The 18,336-nt window shown below is 39.5% G+C and overlaps 1 protein-coding gene across 2 annotated transcripts in view; it reads left to right on the forward strand.

Annotated features, from left to right (window-relative positions):
* Positions 1-17,939, forward strand: part of DDC (dopa decarboxylase) — a 255,579-nt gene extending 237,640 nt beyond the window's left edge. For both annotated transcript variants that reach the window (XM_073630603.1, XM_073630601.1), the window contains exons 14-15: positions 4,701-4,920; positions 17,775-17,939. In XM_073630603.1, coding sequence (XP_073486704.1) covers positions 4,701-4,907 — 207 coding nt within the window. In that variant the 3' untranslated portion in view covers positions 4,908-4,920; positions 17,775-17,939. The remainder of the gene's footprint in view (positions 1-4,700; positions 4,921-17,774) is intronic.
* Positions 17,940-18,336: the final 397 nt, after the last annotated feature.

Genomic DNA, 18,336 nt, shown 5'->3' on the forward strand with positions numbered 1-18,336 from the left:
CCAATTTTGCTTTTAAATAGTTGATGTCTGCCCCGGGGGTCCAAGGCTTCGCCCACTTCTGCAGTTTCTCCAGCGTTGCCTCCCTCTTTGTTTAGTTGTGAGCCCTTAATAAAATTTTTTTGGGTAAATTCTACTCTCCTGTGTGTGTTTTCATCCAAAAAGGACAGTTTGTTGGTGACGATTCAGGTACATTTCTAAAGTACAATGTGAAATTAACAAGGGACAACAACACCAAACAATCTCCTACCGATTAAATAGAACAACATATTAGTGGTGTTGTGGGAACTTGTCACAAAAAACACACAAACATTTTCGGGAATACAAATCAAAATCACCAAAAAAATAAAAAATAAAAAAGAGAAACACAAAAAAAGAATCTACATTAAAGTCCAAAAAAAAAAAAAATTTTGTTGTCAGATGTGAGAAATCAAAATATATTGAGGGAATCCCGATAAATAGTAACGAAATAAGTTTGTGAGAAGTGTGTGTGAATATGAGCAGCAAATCTACTTAATTCTTGTCACATTATAAAGAAGAAGAGAGTGTGCTGTATTAAACCATTTTGAACATTGCAGCGTGACGAAAGTGCTGTATCCATTCCGAATGCTACGTTTACCAGAACGAGCTGTCCCGTGTCTGAATTTCTTCTGAGCATGCGTGGCACTGCGTCGGAACAGGCCACACACGGTCGGAATTGACGCGATCGGATTTTGTTGTCGGAAAATTTTATCTCCTGCTGTCAAACTTTGTGTGTCGGAAAATCCGATGGAAAATGTCCGATGGCGCCCACACATGGTCGGAATTTCCGACAACACGCTCCGATCGGACATTGTCCATCGGAAAATCCGACCGTGTGTACGGGGCATTACTCTTGCTGTAGGCCCGTTGTAGAGATTTTTGATCCACTTCATTATTTTAGGCCCCAATCCTAAATATTGTAACATAGTCATCATAAATCCCCAGTCTACCCTGTCAAATGCTTTCTCTGCATCGATTGACAAGAGCAGATCTGGAAAGCCCCATTGATAGGTGATTTGATGTTGCTGTAAAACTTGAAGAAGTAGCTTCAAAGCCCGACATTTAGAGATGGTGAGCTGAGATATATCAGCAAAAAGTTGATAGGTGTGTCCCTGGAAAATGAGTGAATGTTTTGCTCTAGCTGCACCTAGAAGTTGTTGCTTGGTACAGAAATAGTGACATTTGTTCGACTGGTATGGAAGGCTGTAGTTCTTAAAATAGGGATAGCATAGTGGCTTGCAAATCAGTGACAGCTTCAGGTATTCCACATATACGAATATTGTAACGCCGGGCCCTATTTTGGTAATCTTCTAAACGAGATTGAAGGACTAAGTTTTCCTCTTTGAGGTTTTCAAATTCAACTGCATAAGCCTTTGTGTTATTTTCAAGTTCGTCAACCCGCAGTCCAAGATTTGCAGTGCGTTAGCCCAGTTCTCTGATTTCCCTAGTCAGACTCTTTGTTATATCATCTGAGGTCATTTTAAGGGCTTTGTGAAGCATTTTTTCAAATTGCCTCAGAACAGAAAAATGAGTAGGGTCTGTAAAAGATGTCATTTGTGAAGTTTGTAAAGATGGATCTGGGTCATATTCCCCCTGTGTTGCCAGAGATACTTTAGAGTGCTGAGAGGATTTCACTGAGTGTGAGGTACCAGGGGGAGGGGATGCAGCTAGTTCCATTCTAACTGAACCCTGAGGCAGCGCTTCTTTGTTGTTTTTTAGCTTCATTTTCAGGCGAAAACTCCCAAGAACCATTACATTAAGTGGCGGGGATTATTAGCAGACCGAATAACAATATTTACCGGGTGTAGCTGAGCTGGGACATGGTATAATACGGCAGAAATGTCCCTTCAGGAGCAGAGCTCTAAGCTGGCATGTCTGCTCAGTCAGGCTCCGCCCATGCGCCTCTAGAGTTTCTATTTTCCTATACTGCACAGTTAGAAGCTGAGCCAGCAAACAGTGAATGTGAGTGGCGGATAACTTATACAGTCTGATACTGATACAATCTTCACATCAGCCAATCAGAGGAAGCTTACTATTCATTGACAAATGACAAGGCTTCCTGTGAATGGTTGGGCAGCGCTCAACCCAACCCAATTTTGTTCTGGGAACGGAACATTCACACTTCCGGAACATAGTGCTGTATATTCTATGTTGCCAATGCTACATACTGTTAATATGGCACTGACAGCGTGTTCATCTGTTAGTAAAGGAAATAGTTCATTTGGGCCAGCTTGGCTCAAATTACCTAATTAAACACACTGTATATAGTTGGTTGCTAAGGAGGGGGCCAGGAAACCGGCTTTCGCATCTTTAACAACCTATGAGTCATCAGCTGTCAGCCGGGTTTCCCACTGACATCTGAATGTAAAAAAAAAAAAAGCGAATAAAACGGCGTGGGGCCCCCCCCAGGTCCATACCAGGCCCTTATCCGAGCATGCCACCCAGCAGATCAGGAATATGAGGGGACGAGCGAGCTCCCCCCCTTGTGAACCATACCAGGCCGCATGCCCTCAACATGGTTCAAGCACCTTGAACCATGTTGATGAGGACAAGGGCTTCTTCCCGACAACCCTGGCCGGTGGTTGTCAGGGTCTGTGGGCGAGGGTCTTATTGGAATCCCCCATTAACAAGGGGGCCCCCAGGTCCAGCCCCCCCTATGTGAATGGGTATCGGGTACATCGTACCCCTACCCATTCACCCCAAAAAGCATTGAAATGTAGAAAGAAAACAAGAGCCAATTTTTGACAAGTTCTTTATTAAACAAATACCTCCGAGCCGCCTTCTACCGGTGCCATCTTCTCCTGGTGGCGTCTTCCCCCGGAGCTGTCTTCTTCCTCACCGCCGGTTACCCGCTAAAAAAAAAGGCTCTTCTTCTGTGGCTGTCTTCCTCCGTTGTGTTGTCACCCGCTGTGTGGCAACTCTTATATAGCCATGGGGTGTGGTCATCTGATAAGGCATCCGATGACATCACCCAGAGAGCCCGCCACTTGTGACATCATAAGGGGCGGGCTCTCCAGGTGACGTCGTCTGATGGCTATGCCCCATGAACCCTGCTGACAGCTGATGACTCATCGGTTGTTAAGGAAGCCACAGCCGGCTTCCCGGCCACCACCTTAGCAACCAGCTATACACAGTGATTTTAACAGAAAAATAAGGAATGCAAAACATATCAAAAATCGCATCACAAACACAACACTTGCGTTTTTGGTGCGATTCCATTGAAGTCTATTAAACGCAAAACGCGGAAAAAGAGTCCTCGACCCTTTTCAAAAACGCACCGGCGACAAAACGCATAGATGTGAACGTGTACCATAGGAAACCACGTTAAACGGACTGGATTTTTTTAGTGCGTTTCTACAAACTGCAAAATGCAGTTACCTAAAGTAGAACTGGAGAGTGGTTTCTATGCAGAGCTGCACCTGATTTTGCAATCAGCTTCCAAGCTTTTTTGTGAAAGCTTAAAGGGGTTGTAAAGGTATACATTTTTTCACCTTAATGCATTCTATGCATTAAGGTGAAAAAACTTTTGAAAATACCGCCGCCCCCAGCCCCCCCGTTTTACTTACCTGACACCTCGAAACTCGGCCGCTCGCTCCCGACCTCCATTCAGCCGATCAGCCTGGTCGCTGATTGGCTATAGTGGATGAATTGAAAGCAGCGCAGCCATTGGCTCGCGCTGCTGTCAATCACAGCCAATGACGCGGTGCGCCGGGGGCGGGGCCGAGTGATACAGCGAGCTGTATCACGGGAGCGCGCCCGCAATAACTAACCACCATGCGAGAGAGCTCGCATTAAGGTGGTTAGTTATTGCGGGGAGGAGCTGAGACAGCCGCCGAGGGACCCCAGAAGACCAGGTTCGGGGCCACTCTGTGCAGAACGAGCTGCACAGTGAAGGTAAGTATAACATGTTTGTTATTTAAAAAAAAAAAAAAAATTTACCTTTACAACCCCTTTAATTGAACAAGCTGACTTTAGAATCTGATTGGCTACAATGCACAGCTGCACCAGATTTTACACTCTCCAGTTTTAGCAAATCAACCCCTTTGTGTTTACTTGGCAACTAGCAAAATTTAAACAGGAAACTTCCTTATATAACAATAGTAGATCAAGATAGGAAATTAATACTATTTACAAAGTTGATTACTTTTCTGCTCTTGCTGCTTAAAGCGGAACTTCAGTAATTTTTTCATCTTTCTATCTATTAAATCTTCTGCCCTTGTTGTTTCAACTTTGGATAGTAAAACATTTTTTTTTTCTACCAGTAAATACCGTATACAGCCCACTTCCTGTTTCTTGTCTGGAAAAAAGCCTAGGCTTATGACATCATGCACACCTCTCTCTCTCACTCTCGTGAGAGTTTGCCAGGAAGGGAGGGGGTGAGTCATAAGAGGGCCAATGAGAGCTGCAGAGCTGGAGGTGCGGTTTTTTTTTCTCTCAAATCCAGGAAGTGAACAGGCAGCAGCTTCAGCTGCCCACAGTTAAAATGATGGCAGCCAGACTCAGTGGAGGGAGATTTCTGCAGCATATTTGGAAAGTACAGAATCACAGTGTATATATAAAATATGCAAAGTGGCTGGGGAAAAGCTTCGGAATGGCAAAGATGTTTTTATTACAAATTATGTGAGCAGACTGCAGTTCCTCTTTAACACTGGTGATAGTTTTTTGTTTTTTTTTCATTATAGGGATCCAATGAAGTAAATAAAGCACTTCTACACAAGATAAATAATGTGAAGAAAATCCATATTGTGCCATGCTGCTTAGAAGATAAATTTATTTTACGTTTTGCTGTTTGTGCTCGATCTGTTGAATCTAAACACATTACATTTGCCTGGAAACATATTGAAGAACTGGCCACTAAAGTCCTAATGGAAAAAGGAGAACAAAAGTAATATAATGTGAAAGGTGAGAATCGACATTTTGTACCCCCCCCCTTTTCCCCTAGTTTATTCACTTTTGGATTTCCTATTCCACTTATTTGATTTTTTTTTGGTGGGCTAGCTTTACTGAAGGCACAGAATTTTCCCCAGAGTTTAGTGAATGTGGTTAAATTTCGTTTTGCAAAATATACCCTATCATGTGCATAGAAGTAAAAAAAAAATCTGTATTTTAGTTTGCACACAAATGGATGATGGAACTCAGCAGAGCTTCTCCTCATTCACTAAACTCTGGGTAAAATCCCTTTGCAAAGTGAACATTCTATTTGCCTTTAGTAAACAGACCTTTTAATCTCCTAGGAATCAAATGCCTTTCTGCAAGACAGATCAGTTGAAAAACAATAAAGATCACATGCAGATGAAAACAATCAGCTCCTATCACTGAAACAAAGAACCTAATTTACAGGATCTATTTTTCAGAAAATATATAAGGTTTTGGGGGTCTAAAGTAATCTCCAGGCCTAAAATGTGCATTTTAACCAGTTCCCGCCCAGCCTATAGCAATTTGACAGCTGAGTGGGACTGTTGTCATTCTGGGTGAATGTCATATGATGTCCTCCCAGAAAGAGCCACGCATGGCCATGCCCACCGGACACAGCCGATGACTGATTAGTGTACCGACCTCCTGCTGGTACCATGTGATCGCTGTGACAAATCAGACGATCACATGAAAGTTGTAAACAATGAATGGCTTCCTTTCACGCCATTCATTGTTACAATTGTGTTGTTAGCTGTGATTGCTCACAGTGATCATGTGGTACAGACAGGACCAATCACAGCCCATCTGTATCATATGATTAGCTGTGGCCAATCACAGCTAATCACAAAACAAACTGAATGAATCAATTTAATTCCGTAAAATGCTTGCTTATAGCAATGAAATTCACTGCTATAAGCCATCATAGTGTGTAAAAAAAGAAAAAAAACCCTCATCACTTCATTCACTAGTAAAATGTTACTATGGTGACATTATATTGCTCTGGTCACGATGTGTTAAAAAAAAATAAAAAAAAAAAACAAAAAAAAAAAACAAATGTAATAAAAAAAAATGTATATATATATATATATATATATATATATATATATATATATATATATATATATATATATATATATATATATATATATATATATATATATATATATATATTTTCGTACTCTCACCAGTCAGTGTCCCTGATCACCACCACACCAGTTATATGATGTACTTCACTGGTGACAGTTTGTAAAAAATAAAATAAAAATGTAAACATTTTTATTTTAATTTCTTAAATTTCCAAAACATTATGACAAAAAATGACAACTTCAAAACTTGCCATGCCTCTTAATAAATAACTTTGTCTACTTTCCAAAAAGGGGTCATTTGGGGGATGTCTGTACTGTCCTGACATTTTTGGGCCTCAAGAAATGAGATGTCCACCAGTACATCAGGATTGATCAATTTTCATATATATATATATATATATATATATATATATATATATATATATATATATATATATATGAATATGAATATATATTAGAGGTCGACCTATATATCGGCCGATATTTGGCTTTTTTACTTAATCGGCATCGGCCGATTGTGCTGATAAAAAAAGCCGATTATACCTTCAGCGGGACTTGCAAATGACTTCTGTAATAGCAGTCAATTGCAAGTTGTCTGAAGTTTTCTTCTCTCCTCCTCTGGGCAGCCTGCCAAGTCTGATAAGAAGATACATTTGTATCTCTTTCAGGTTCTTTTATCAATAGACTGAACTCTGTGGAGAAGTTTTCAGTTTAACCATTTAAAGACTAAATCTTTTCTGACACTTGTTGCTTACAAGTAAAAATCCTGTATTTTCTGCTAGAAAATCACTTAGAACCCCCAAACATTATATATATTTTTTCTAGCAGAGACCCTAGGGAATAAAATAGCGGTTGTTGCAATATTTTATGTCACACGGTATTTGCGCAGCAGCCTTTCAAACGCATTTTAAAAAAAAAAAAAATACACTAATGAAATAAAAAAAAAAGCAGTAAAGTTAGCCCATTTTTTTCGTCCAAAAGTTTTGATTATCTGTTTTTGTGTATTTAATATTTAAGATATAGTTTTTTTTTTTTTATCTAAATTCTACATACAAGTGAACTGATTGGAGGTTTGTTTTGTTTAATAAATGTTTAAATACAAAAAAAATTCTGTATCACTTATTACTTAAGGCTGCTTTCACACTGGAGCGAGCATGCGTTGACGGTAAAACGCTGTTAGTTTTAGCGACGCTTTACCACCATTTTAGCGGCGCTATTCGGCTGCTAGCGGGGCGCTTATAACCCAGCTAGCAGCCGAAGAAGGGGTTAAATGCGCCCCTGAAGCGCTGCTGCCGAAACACTTTGCAGGCGCTTCGGCATCGGTGCGCATTAATTTCAATGGGCAGGAGTGGTGGAGGAGTGGTATACACCGCTCCAAATATGCTGCTTGCAGGACTTTTTTTTTTAACATCCTGCCAGCGCATCGCCTCAGTGCGAAAGCACTCGGGATATCACACTGAGACTGCAGGGGAGCCGTTTTACAGGCGCTATTTTTAGCCCAAAAGCGCCTGAAAAACGCCCCAGTGTGAAAGGGGTCTAACTGTCAGATTTTATGAGATGAAGGGAAAAAAAATAAAAAATCGGCCTAATATATCGGCCCCAAAAAAATCGGCATCATATATCGGCCATCGGCCACCGCGATTTCTAAATATCGGCTTTGGCATCGGCCAGAGAAAAACCCATATCGGTCGACCTCTAATATATATATATATATATATATATTAATATAATATACACTGATTTGGGTTATTTTCACCAAAACAAATGTAGCAGAATACATTTGGCCTAAACTTATTGTTACCCTGAAAAATCTATATTTAAGATTTTTCATATCTCATAGATATGAGGTGGGTTAAATAAGAGTTCTTTTTGACGAAGAGTGAAAGCTTAAAATATAATAACATTTATTAGGAAGCAGTTGAAAGTCTAGCTAATACACAATCATCTATCTATCGCCTTACACCAAGGCAGAAAATATTAGGTTGAAATAAAGTATTTACATGAAGGAATATAGAGTATATTCCTCAATACAGTAATCTACACACATATTCAGTTACAAGTAAAAGGGCATTCCTTTCCCATAATTACCCATCCTTACCAAAGCTCCTTTCAGCTTGCTGGTCTTATCAGAAAGAGAGCGATACCTCCCCCTTGGCTCTGAGTATATCAAACCAAGCTGATGTCTCATTGGTTGGCCTAGCTTGGATCATGATTGGAGGGCTTACTCCATAAGTCGGCCCCCTTTCATGCAAATCCTTGTGACTATGCTGGCCAAGTGTGTTAATTGCATTTCCCCAGGAAGTTAGGTCCATTGCATATCCCAGCATGGCACCCTTTCAAAGGAGTAGGTGTAGAACAATGGAATTGGCTCTCCATTGTTTGCATATACAAGCCTTGGCCCACATTCTCTGCTCTTAGCAAAAGCTTAAATGAAACCCTTTTTTCCCGGCTTTCATAGATGCCAGCTAAATGAAATCTATTCATTATTACAATATTTTACAGTTATTAATGGAGATTTCAAATAAACTCATAAGGCAACAGATGGCCCCTTGTGGCCAGTTGAGAATATGAGACTCGGCCACACCTAGAATAATGGTTTATGTGCAATCTCCTTTAATATTTGGCACTTTTGGCTTTACCCACTGAAATGAAATAAAACTCATTGAGAAGAAAAAAAACTTTTAAACTCTCCATCTCTACAGTTCACACTTCTGGATCCCAGTATCAGTAGTCATCACTTGTTCTGGATGTCATAAGTCCATAATAAAAATCATGAGAAACAGCACCAAAACAAAACAATAAGGAAAAAAAAAAAAAAAACATGAGGATCCTTGTTCTCAACAGACCAATAATAACAATAGTCCGATAATAACAGTACGAAAGTCCATAAGGCGAGTCTGGTCCTGTTGCCCTTGCTTCTGGGACGGCCTTCACTGGTGATTCCAATTGGATACAGCATACAATAACAGCCTGGGGACCAGCTTTTCCTGGCTTTCTAAGATTATACTTTATTAATGTGGACAAAGGTAGAGAAATAAAAAAACACAAGTACATTTAAGACATATGCTTTCAACTGAATGCTTGTCTGGTAAGTCTGAGCCATAAGGACCTTTGATTAGAATTGCCATAGATATACTGCGACATACTAATGAGACCCCTTTCCCAGTGACATGTGTAACAATTTGAATGGTTACGCCCTTCAGCCAGGTGTCTGATTTTCATCCCCCCATCTTTCTTCCTCCATTGTCATATGCCTGCATGTACCTCTGCCCCACCTTCTGTGGAATACCACGTTGTGTGTGCGTGTATGACCCTTCACGTGTTCCAGGGAGTTTTGTTGCCATCGCAACTCACCACTAACCCCTTTTACTGGAACTGTGTTCCGTTCAACCTTGGCTGATGCCAAACCTTTGGGCATATAGCTCCGTCCTTGGTTACCGTGTGTAGCTACTGTATGAGTCCTGCCTTTAGCAGGCTACAGAAGAGGTCATCACTTTAAGAGTTCTCCGTGCAGATTAGGCAGTGTCGCCTACGCAGACAAAAATAACTTGATTTCAGAATACAGATAAGTGTGATGTCATCAGTCACTAGTGGCTTCAGGAACAATCAAACTAAATTACTCTTAAGTACAATTGTACTATACTCCCTGCTATTTGCCAATCACTATGAGTCTCACCAGTCCCAGTATATCTATATGATATTCACACAATGCTCTTTGAACTTGGTTATGGCACAAAAAAGAAAACTGACCAACAAACACAAAAAAAAAATTGCTCAATGACCACATATGATGACTGCCCAATATTAGAACTGTAGAGAGGATTGTATGTCACATATACACAGAAAATAGTCACTGTTGCTAACACCCAGGTGTTACTGTCATAGTTGGTAATAGCTACAATCACATACATTTATATAACAATTATCCAATGTCGAAAGAGAGAAGAAAAACTGTTGGAACTTGGTCCATCCCCAAAATGCTATAGGGAAGCTTTAATATTCTATATCAACATTTCTAACCATTTTAAATGTTCTCCATATAATGTTCCCCCCTACTCCCCTCTTTTGTATAATTTATTTATTTCACCCTAGTGACACCAAACTCAAGAATCACCATACAAAAAAAAATAAAGGTACCATAGGAAAGAAAGAAAAATAGTAAACATTAAAAAAAAAAAAAAAAAAAAATTTCTTCCCCCCTTTGTTTTGTTTTTTTGTAAACAAAAAAAAGTTACCATTAAGAAAAACGAAGAATACAAATGAGAGAAAAAAAAATGTAACAAATTAAATAAAAAAATTGAATCTGTATTCTGTCAAAAAAAAAAAACATTGAAACTGCCTTCAAACATTGTAGCTATTCAAAAGGCAACACCCTCTGTCGGTGGTGATTAACATATTAATTGACTCTCAGTGCAAATCTATTTGCAAGTCAATCAGGCCACAAGAACTTGTATTACAGAGAGCAGGATCTCTGTTTAAAAAAAAAAAAAAAATTATGTTTTAAGGTCCTCTGTGTTTCAAAGTACTTTGTCCAGTCTGGGTCCAATCATTTGTCCTTGTCTGTGTATTTCTCCTAAAATACAAAACTCAAAAATAATAACACCTCACTGTACCTCTCTGAGAGGTTCATAATGGACTAAACTAGTAGTGGAGGATTGGAACAGACTTCCAGCTGAGATAATGCGTCCATCCACAGTAAGTACAGTCAAAAATGTACAGACACACCCACATATCTGTACTCTGACAAACAAAAAGTTATAGGAAAACCTGGTGTGTTTGTAAGTACTTAAAGTTTAAGAAGACATCATGTAGACATAAAACCTTTACACATATTAACAGCACATGCGTCAATTTGGAAGGAAAAACAAAACACCAGACCTACTGAATCCATAAGATGCCACAAAGGTGCAAAGCAATGCATTGTTATGTATTTTCCACGTATCAGAGTGAATGAAACTTCACTCTAAGCCACAGGAAAGGAAAAATTATCAAAACAAAATCCCTACAGTTTCTCAGAGTTATAGGGATCGAGATCTCTTATCTGTGCACAGGTTATTTATTCGGGAATACAAAAATTGTAAAAAAAAGTATTAATTTAAACTGGTACCAGTATTGAGCTCATTACAAACGAGAAAAATTAATAAAATAATCATAAACAGTACAAAGCATGCGCATTAGTGTGATCACACTTATTGATGGCAATAAAAACAATGGTGAGTACACCCCTACAAAAAAAAAAATCTTTCTTTACACATGGACAGTTCATACCCATGCATTCCATCACTCAGACACACACATTCATTTAGATTGAACCCATACATTGTGGATAGAGCTTTGTTAATTACAAATGAATAGCTAGGAGTTTCAGGCCTCTGGGAGAATACAAAGGAAAGAAGAGAGAGAAAGAAAAACCAACACAATGGACTGTTACACCTTACCTTTGTTAGGCGCGTATTTTACGCATATGTACAGCAACCTACAATACAGCTGCTTTATATGTACATTTATTTTCAGGAACTCACTTAACCTGAAAAAAAAACTTGTAGAAAACAGTTATTAACTCTATCCCCCTCTTTTTTTCTCTTTAACTTTATTTAAAGCAAACAATACATCATTCATACGTGTATATTGGTAAATGGTCCATAACATTCCTGTCTGGATATAGTGACACTTAAATGCCATAGAACTCTATAACATAACTTATATATTGTATTGCCACCCCGGCTTTACTGTAGTGGTTCGTTTCTCGATGGACACATTACTCCCTCCATTTTTCCAATTCAAGGAGTCAATAACGTTTCTTTTAAAGGATTGGAATTCTTTCACAAACTCATCCCGTTCCTGTTTAATTTGCCTAATCTCCTGCTGTAAAGCCTCATTTTCGGCTTTAATAGTTGAGGAAGGGATGTATGATTTTGCATTTTCATATTTCCTAGGTCCTTCACCCCAGCGCGGTGAGTATACTTCCACATCACGCCTCTTGGTTGTATATTGCTTGTGTTTAAATAACTTTTTCCCAGAAGACAAACAAAACTGCGAAATATGCCCCCATAACCCACACGTGTAGCACTTTACCTTTTGTAAAGTATTAAAGCATCTCTTAACAGCTGGTGTGGTTTTAGGCCGAGAATATTCCATGGCTCCAACTTGATTAACCACTTTTCCTGTCTTCCTAGGAGGTCTAGGGGTATTTAAAAAAGAGCTCTCACCTTTTAATGAGTTGTTGAAATTAACAACTTCTCCAGGAGGAGATAACTTCCTGTTGTCTCTAGAAATACTCAACCTGGTTGCATTACAATCTATGGTATGTGTAGATTGCACATGCTGCCCTGGGCTGGAAGATGCCTTAACCTGGCCACTAGGCCTTCTCCCATCTAAGAGCTCACAGCTCTGTTGTACATTGGTTGCGTGTGGAATGTGTTCCTTAGTTTTAATTTTGCCACTGAAAGCAGCCACACTCCTGAGTGTTTTTACCGGTTGAATTGGATATACATCTGAAATCCCCTCATTTCCTTCACTATCAAACCCCAAACGTGTTTGATTTCCTTCAGGAGAGGAGAGGGTCTGCATCCTACCCGTGATGGGGAACTTGTCTTGCTCGTCATTTGTGGACAGCTGGCCCCCATTGTTTAGTGGGTCTGTGACCATGGTGCATTCTCGATTTTCCTGTGGCTCAGCGATTTCTCCCATCGCCACAGGAAAAGTAGAATTAGGACCCATATCTTCACCTCCCCAGTACTTTTCATATTCCTCTGTGTCCCCAATTTTAATAGGCACAAGTAGGTGCTGTAGCATTAGCATGTTCACATCTGCTAGCCCCAGCCACCTGTCCTTTGAGAATTGAAATTGTTTGTAGCAACTGTGACTCTGTTTGTGTGCACTGTGTGTGATCTATAAATTTTCATTTCTTAGTTTCATGTAACTGATTTTGGATCAGTTTATATGCAGTAATTATGTGGTCCAGTTCAGTCTCCACTTTGGTTAGCCTGTTTTTATATTGTACCACTTCTTTTTGAGCCAATTTGTACTTTTTAACATTTTCCTCCTGTGAGGCATTAACCATTTGATTAAGGGTAGTTAAGGTTTGTACTTGGTTATGTAAAGCTGTATTCTCCTTTTCCCTCTCAGAAATTGTACTATTTTTATTATAGACTATATCTTCTAATTGCTGTATTTTAGCATTCATAGCCATGCAAGCCGAATACATGCCTGCTACAGCTAAACCTTTGAGCTTTTTATCCTTTTTGATTGTTTTAAATTGTTCTTCAAATAACTCTTGGACATAGGCCCAAGGCGAACCTTGTAATCTAGCATCACATGCAAATTCATTGCTCTTATATTTAAGAGTATAACTTGCTACAACCTTTTCTAGAGAGGACATGGCTGCCATTATCAACAAATAATATGCACAATTTGTAAGCTAGATTAAGTTAAATGTTCCCCTGTACTATACAGTCACTATAGAAGTAGGGACAAAACAATAAACAGAAACTCAAATAGAATAAAAATTCTGAAAATACAGTAAAGTGTAGAAAATAAAAGATATTTTCAGCTCTCAATAACACAATCTTTCAGCTTAGTGGAGACACACTCACTAGCCTGTAGCCTACACACAATAGACTGTAGTTTACCTTGTCTGAGCCTACACCCGCAAAACAATAGACCCGTGGGATACAAGGAACAATAGTAAGGCCACCAGGATCAAATAGGGTGGGTAGCCCTCTGGGTTTACAATAGAAAGGTAAACACAGCCGTGTTTACACCAATGTTAAACCAAATTCAGTTTAAAAAAAAAAAAAAATCTACCACAAACTCAGATTATCAAATAATTTTGGATAGGGTTTATCCTTAACAAAAAAAAAATTTCAAGGTATAATACAGTATGCTAGAGGCACCTTATACCCTATAATAATAATCTTTATCAAATATTAGCTTCAGTAACAAGACGTCCACCGTTTTGTACTTTAACTCACGCCAATGAAAATATTACTGCTTGTAAATTCTCACAGCTAAAAACAAACAAATAAACCAAACTACTCTCTTGTAGCTCATTTCCAATGTCCTACACACAATACTATGCCTTTAGTGGACACACCATTTAAATTAAAAACAAAAATCTGTTGAACCTTTTCAACAAAACTAAGACCACCCTTAATCGGTGTCTTTTCAATGAAACACATGTGCTCACCATACAGCACAGTTAGATAGAGAGCAATGAAGCTTGGTGAGCCCAAAAGAAACAAAAGAAAAAAAATAAAAATAAAAATAAAATAAAATAAAAAATTTTCCCGCTCTGTACTTCCTCCCCATTACATTTATCCGGATTATAATGGTACATCCAAAGTACTTTTTTTCAAGTATAATTACGGGATATTAAGCAAAACAAAATATGTGGTGTATCCTCCCTCCTTTTTAGAGTTCATCTAATACCCACTAATAAAACAAACAATTACCTATATTTTTCCCTAGATAAAATTGTTGTGACCTTCAATTTCCGGGACAAACTGACTCAGTTTAAATTCCCCCCAATAACCTTAATCTGCCTTACACAAATCTCGGTATTATATTAAATACTTTCAGTCTTGTAATCTACTTCAGTGGTCGCCATCTGTTACCCTGAAAAATCTATATTTAAGATTTTTCATATCTCATAGATATGAGGTGGGTTAAATAAGAGTTCTTTTCGACGAAGAGTGAAAGCTTAAAATATAATAACATTTATTAGGAAGCAGTTGAAAGTCTAGCTAATACACAATCATCTATCTATCGCCTTACACCAAGGCAGAAAATATTGGGTTGAAATAAAGTATTTACATGAAGGAATATAGAGTATATTCCTCAATACAGTAATCTACACACATATTCAGTTACAAGTAAAAGGGCATTCCTTTCCCATAATTACCCATCCTTACCAAAGCTCCTTTCAGCTTGCTGGTCTTATCAGAAAGAGAGCGATACCTCCCCCTTGGCTCTGAGTATATCAAACCAAGCTGATGTCTCATTGGTTGGCCTAGCTTGGATCATGATTGGAGGGCTTACTCCATAAGTCGGCCCCCTTTCATGCAAATCCTTGTGACTATGCTGGCCAAGTGTGTTAATTGCATTTCCCCAGGAAGTTAGGTCCATTGCATATCCCAGCATGGCACCCTTTCAAAGGAGTAGGTGTAGAACAATGGAATTGGCTCTCCATTGTTTGCATATACAAGCCTTGGCCCACATTCTCTGCTCTTAGCAAAAGCTTAAATGAAACCCTTTTTTCCCGGCTTTCATAGATGCCAGCTAAATGAAATATATTCATTATTACAATATTTTACAGTTATTAATGGAGATTTCAAATAAACTCATAAGGCAACATTATGAAAAGACAACTATTCATTTGCAAAATGTTATAACAAAAACAAAGAAAGATGCTTTTTTTTCAAAATGTTTGGTCTTTTTTCATTTATTTATAATAGAATTAGAAACTCTGTGATTAAATACCGTCAAAAGAAAGCTCTAGTTGTGTGAACAAAATGAATACAATTTAGTTTGGGTATAGTGTTGCATGACCACGCAATTGGCATTTAAATTGCGACAGTGCCAAAAGCTAAAAAATTGGCCTGAGCAGGAAGGGGGTAAAAGTGGCGAGTATTAAAGTGGTAAAAGCGGAGTTCTGCTTAAAACAAAAATTAAAAGTCAGCAGCTGCAAATACTGCAGCTGCTGACTTTTAATAATCGGGCACTTACCTGTCTCAGGGTCCAGCGATGCGGGGAAACGAAGGCCCGATCGTCTCCCCCCCCTCTCTGCGGCGCCAGCATTGTCATTGTGGGCGCCCGGCTGTGGCTTCACTGCCAGGCACGCACTGCGCATGCGTGAGCTGCGCGGCGCGCTGTGACTGGCCAGGCAATCATCTGGGTCCTGTGACATGTCCCAGATGATTGCCGAGAGGGAGGTGGGAGAGGTGAACTAACTTCCGGCTCCGCGGAGCCCCGGGAGGAAGTGGGAGCTGGAGCCCTCTTTTTAGAGGGTTTCCGCTCCCCCCCCCCCCAAAAAAAATGACATTCCAAATGTGGCATGTCAGGAGGTCACCTTCCCTTAAAGCGGAAGTTCCATTTGCAGAAAATAAAAAAAAATGGCTCTGGCAGCAAAACGGTTAATAAATGCCATGCTCAATTTTCTTAATATAGGCAGACAAATGTAGAAATAAAGTGGAGTTTTTATTTTATTATTATGATTATTTTAAAACTGTACTGTCTTCTTAGTGACCCTATGCTCAGAAAACACACTGGTTGGTTCTTGATAGTTGCTCTTCCCAGGTAGCTGTCAGTGGCAAAGTATCTTTGATTCACGGGACGGCATGTGAAAATGCTACAGATAGATTGCGTCTCTCATAAAGGGCATAGCAGTCCTTCTCTGCAGACTAATGGTGGGGGACAGGCTCTTTAACGGGAGAGCTGGAGTTATTTTATAAACATAAAGTATGACTTTGCACATTTATTTTTGATTCACTCTGAATTAATTTACATCATTTGATAGGAAGGTTTCAATTAAGCTTTAATGGTTCTTCTGCACAGCCATTGTGCAAGGGAATGTTAATGTATAGATTGTAGATGCAAAGGGGTTTTAAAGGCTAAGTTCACCTTTTGACTAAACAACCAACGCAGTTAAAATGCACTGTGCTATTTTGTACAATATAGTTTAATGTGCCTTGCATACCTGTAGGCCCCTGCTGGCACCATTGAACCTGCCAGATTTGCTCCTATATTTATACATCCCAAGTCTCCCACGAGTCTCCTGCATTTGGCTGCGGGCTCACAGACACCTGCAAGCGCCGGCGATCTCCAGGCTGGGCCTGTCACTCAGCCACAGACAGAAGACAGAGCAGCTGAATGGAGTACGGCCGCTCTGGCTGCTCTGTCTTCTGTCTGTGGCTGAGTGACAGGCAGATATGATGATGTCCCCATCTGTGCGAGGACTGTAAAAAAGTCCCGCCTCCTAAATAGACGGAACACTGATCCAATGATACATTGAATCAGTGTGACGTGAATCATAGGAGGCGGGAATTTGTTACAGTTGCTGCCAGGATATTCAAATCTGTTTCAGAGCGCTGTGTGAACAGGCTGTATTTCATTGACACTGGTAAGGCTGTATTCCATGGGCACTGGTAAGGCTGAATTCCATGGGCACTGGTAAGGCTGAATTCCATGGGCACTGGTATGGCTGTATTCCATGGGCACTGGTATGGCTGTATTCCATGGGCACTGGTATGGCTGTATTCCATGGGCACTGGTACGGCTGTATTCCATGGGCACTGGTATGGCTGTATTCCATGGGCACTGGTACGGCTGTATTCCATGGGCACTGGTACAGCTGTATTCCATGGGCACTGGTACGGCTGTATTCCATGGGCACTGGAAAGGCTGTATTTCATGGGCACTGGTACAGCTGCATTTAATTAGCACTGGTAAGGCTGCATTTATTTGGGGGGGCAGCGGATGTTGGGCACTTGTTCCCAGAGTCACAGCAGCGCACTTCTTTTTCTCAAAACCCATGCATGTGCAGTGCACTCCCTTTATCTTTATCCAAGCAACAATGAGCTGGAAACAAGCACCCAACATTTGTAGTGCCCTGGAGGGTAAAATAAAAAATTAGATTGGGGCTGTAGAAAATACAGATTGTATCTGCTATGCTTTTTTTTTTTATTAAATGCAATTAATGCACAAAACCAGAAAGACAGTGAAAAAAATTGACACAAAATGCTTTTTTTTTCTTTAAAGGACTGGATGATAACTTTCAAGGAGTGCACTGGAAAAAAAAAAAGATATCTTTTTAACATATACAGTATTTTAATGGAAATATATATCTACTTTTTTGTTGACCAAAATAATGTTATTGAAATGATGATCAGATTAAATAAATGTCAAGATGTGATGTAAAACAAAGTGCCTTGTCTTCATTGTGATCAGAAAAATGCTGCATACCAAAAAAAATAAACAAACTAACATAATGTCAATTCTTTTCCCGTAACCTTCCATGAAGACACCTTTTAAATGAGAGATGATCTCACCTACCTAATGGCACAAGAAGTAGCATGTTTGAATAGTAACACCCAACCACACTTCCTCAACGATTTCTTTCACAAAGATGTTATTTGGTTTAAAGGAAACATATAATGTATAATACTGGGCTGGAGCTGGTATAGTAACACAGGATCAGAGATGTTGTAAAATAATAACAGGTCATAACTGTGACCAGATTCAAGGATAGATATGACAATTTGGGCTAACAGGTGAGGGCTCACAATCTTTCGGCAAGTACATAGTGACGCCTAATGAGAAT

The sequence above is a fragment of the Aquarana catesbeiana genome, linkage group LG05 (genome assembly GCF_042186555.1).
Source record: "Aquarana catesbeiana isolate 2022-GZ linkage group LG05, ASM4218655v1, whole genome shotgun sequence".
In the NCBI taxonomy this organism is placed as follows: Eukaryota; Metazoa; Chordata; class Amphibia; order Anura; family Ranidae; genus Aquarana; species Aquarana catesbeiana.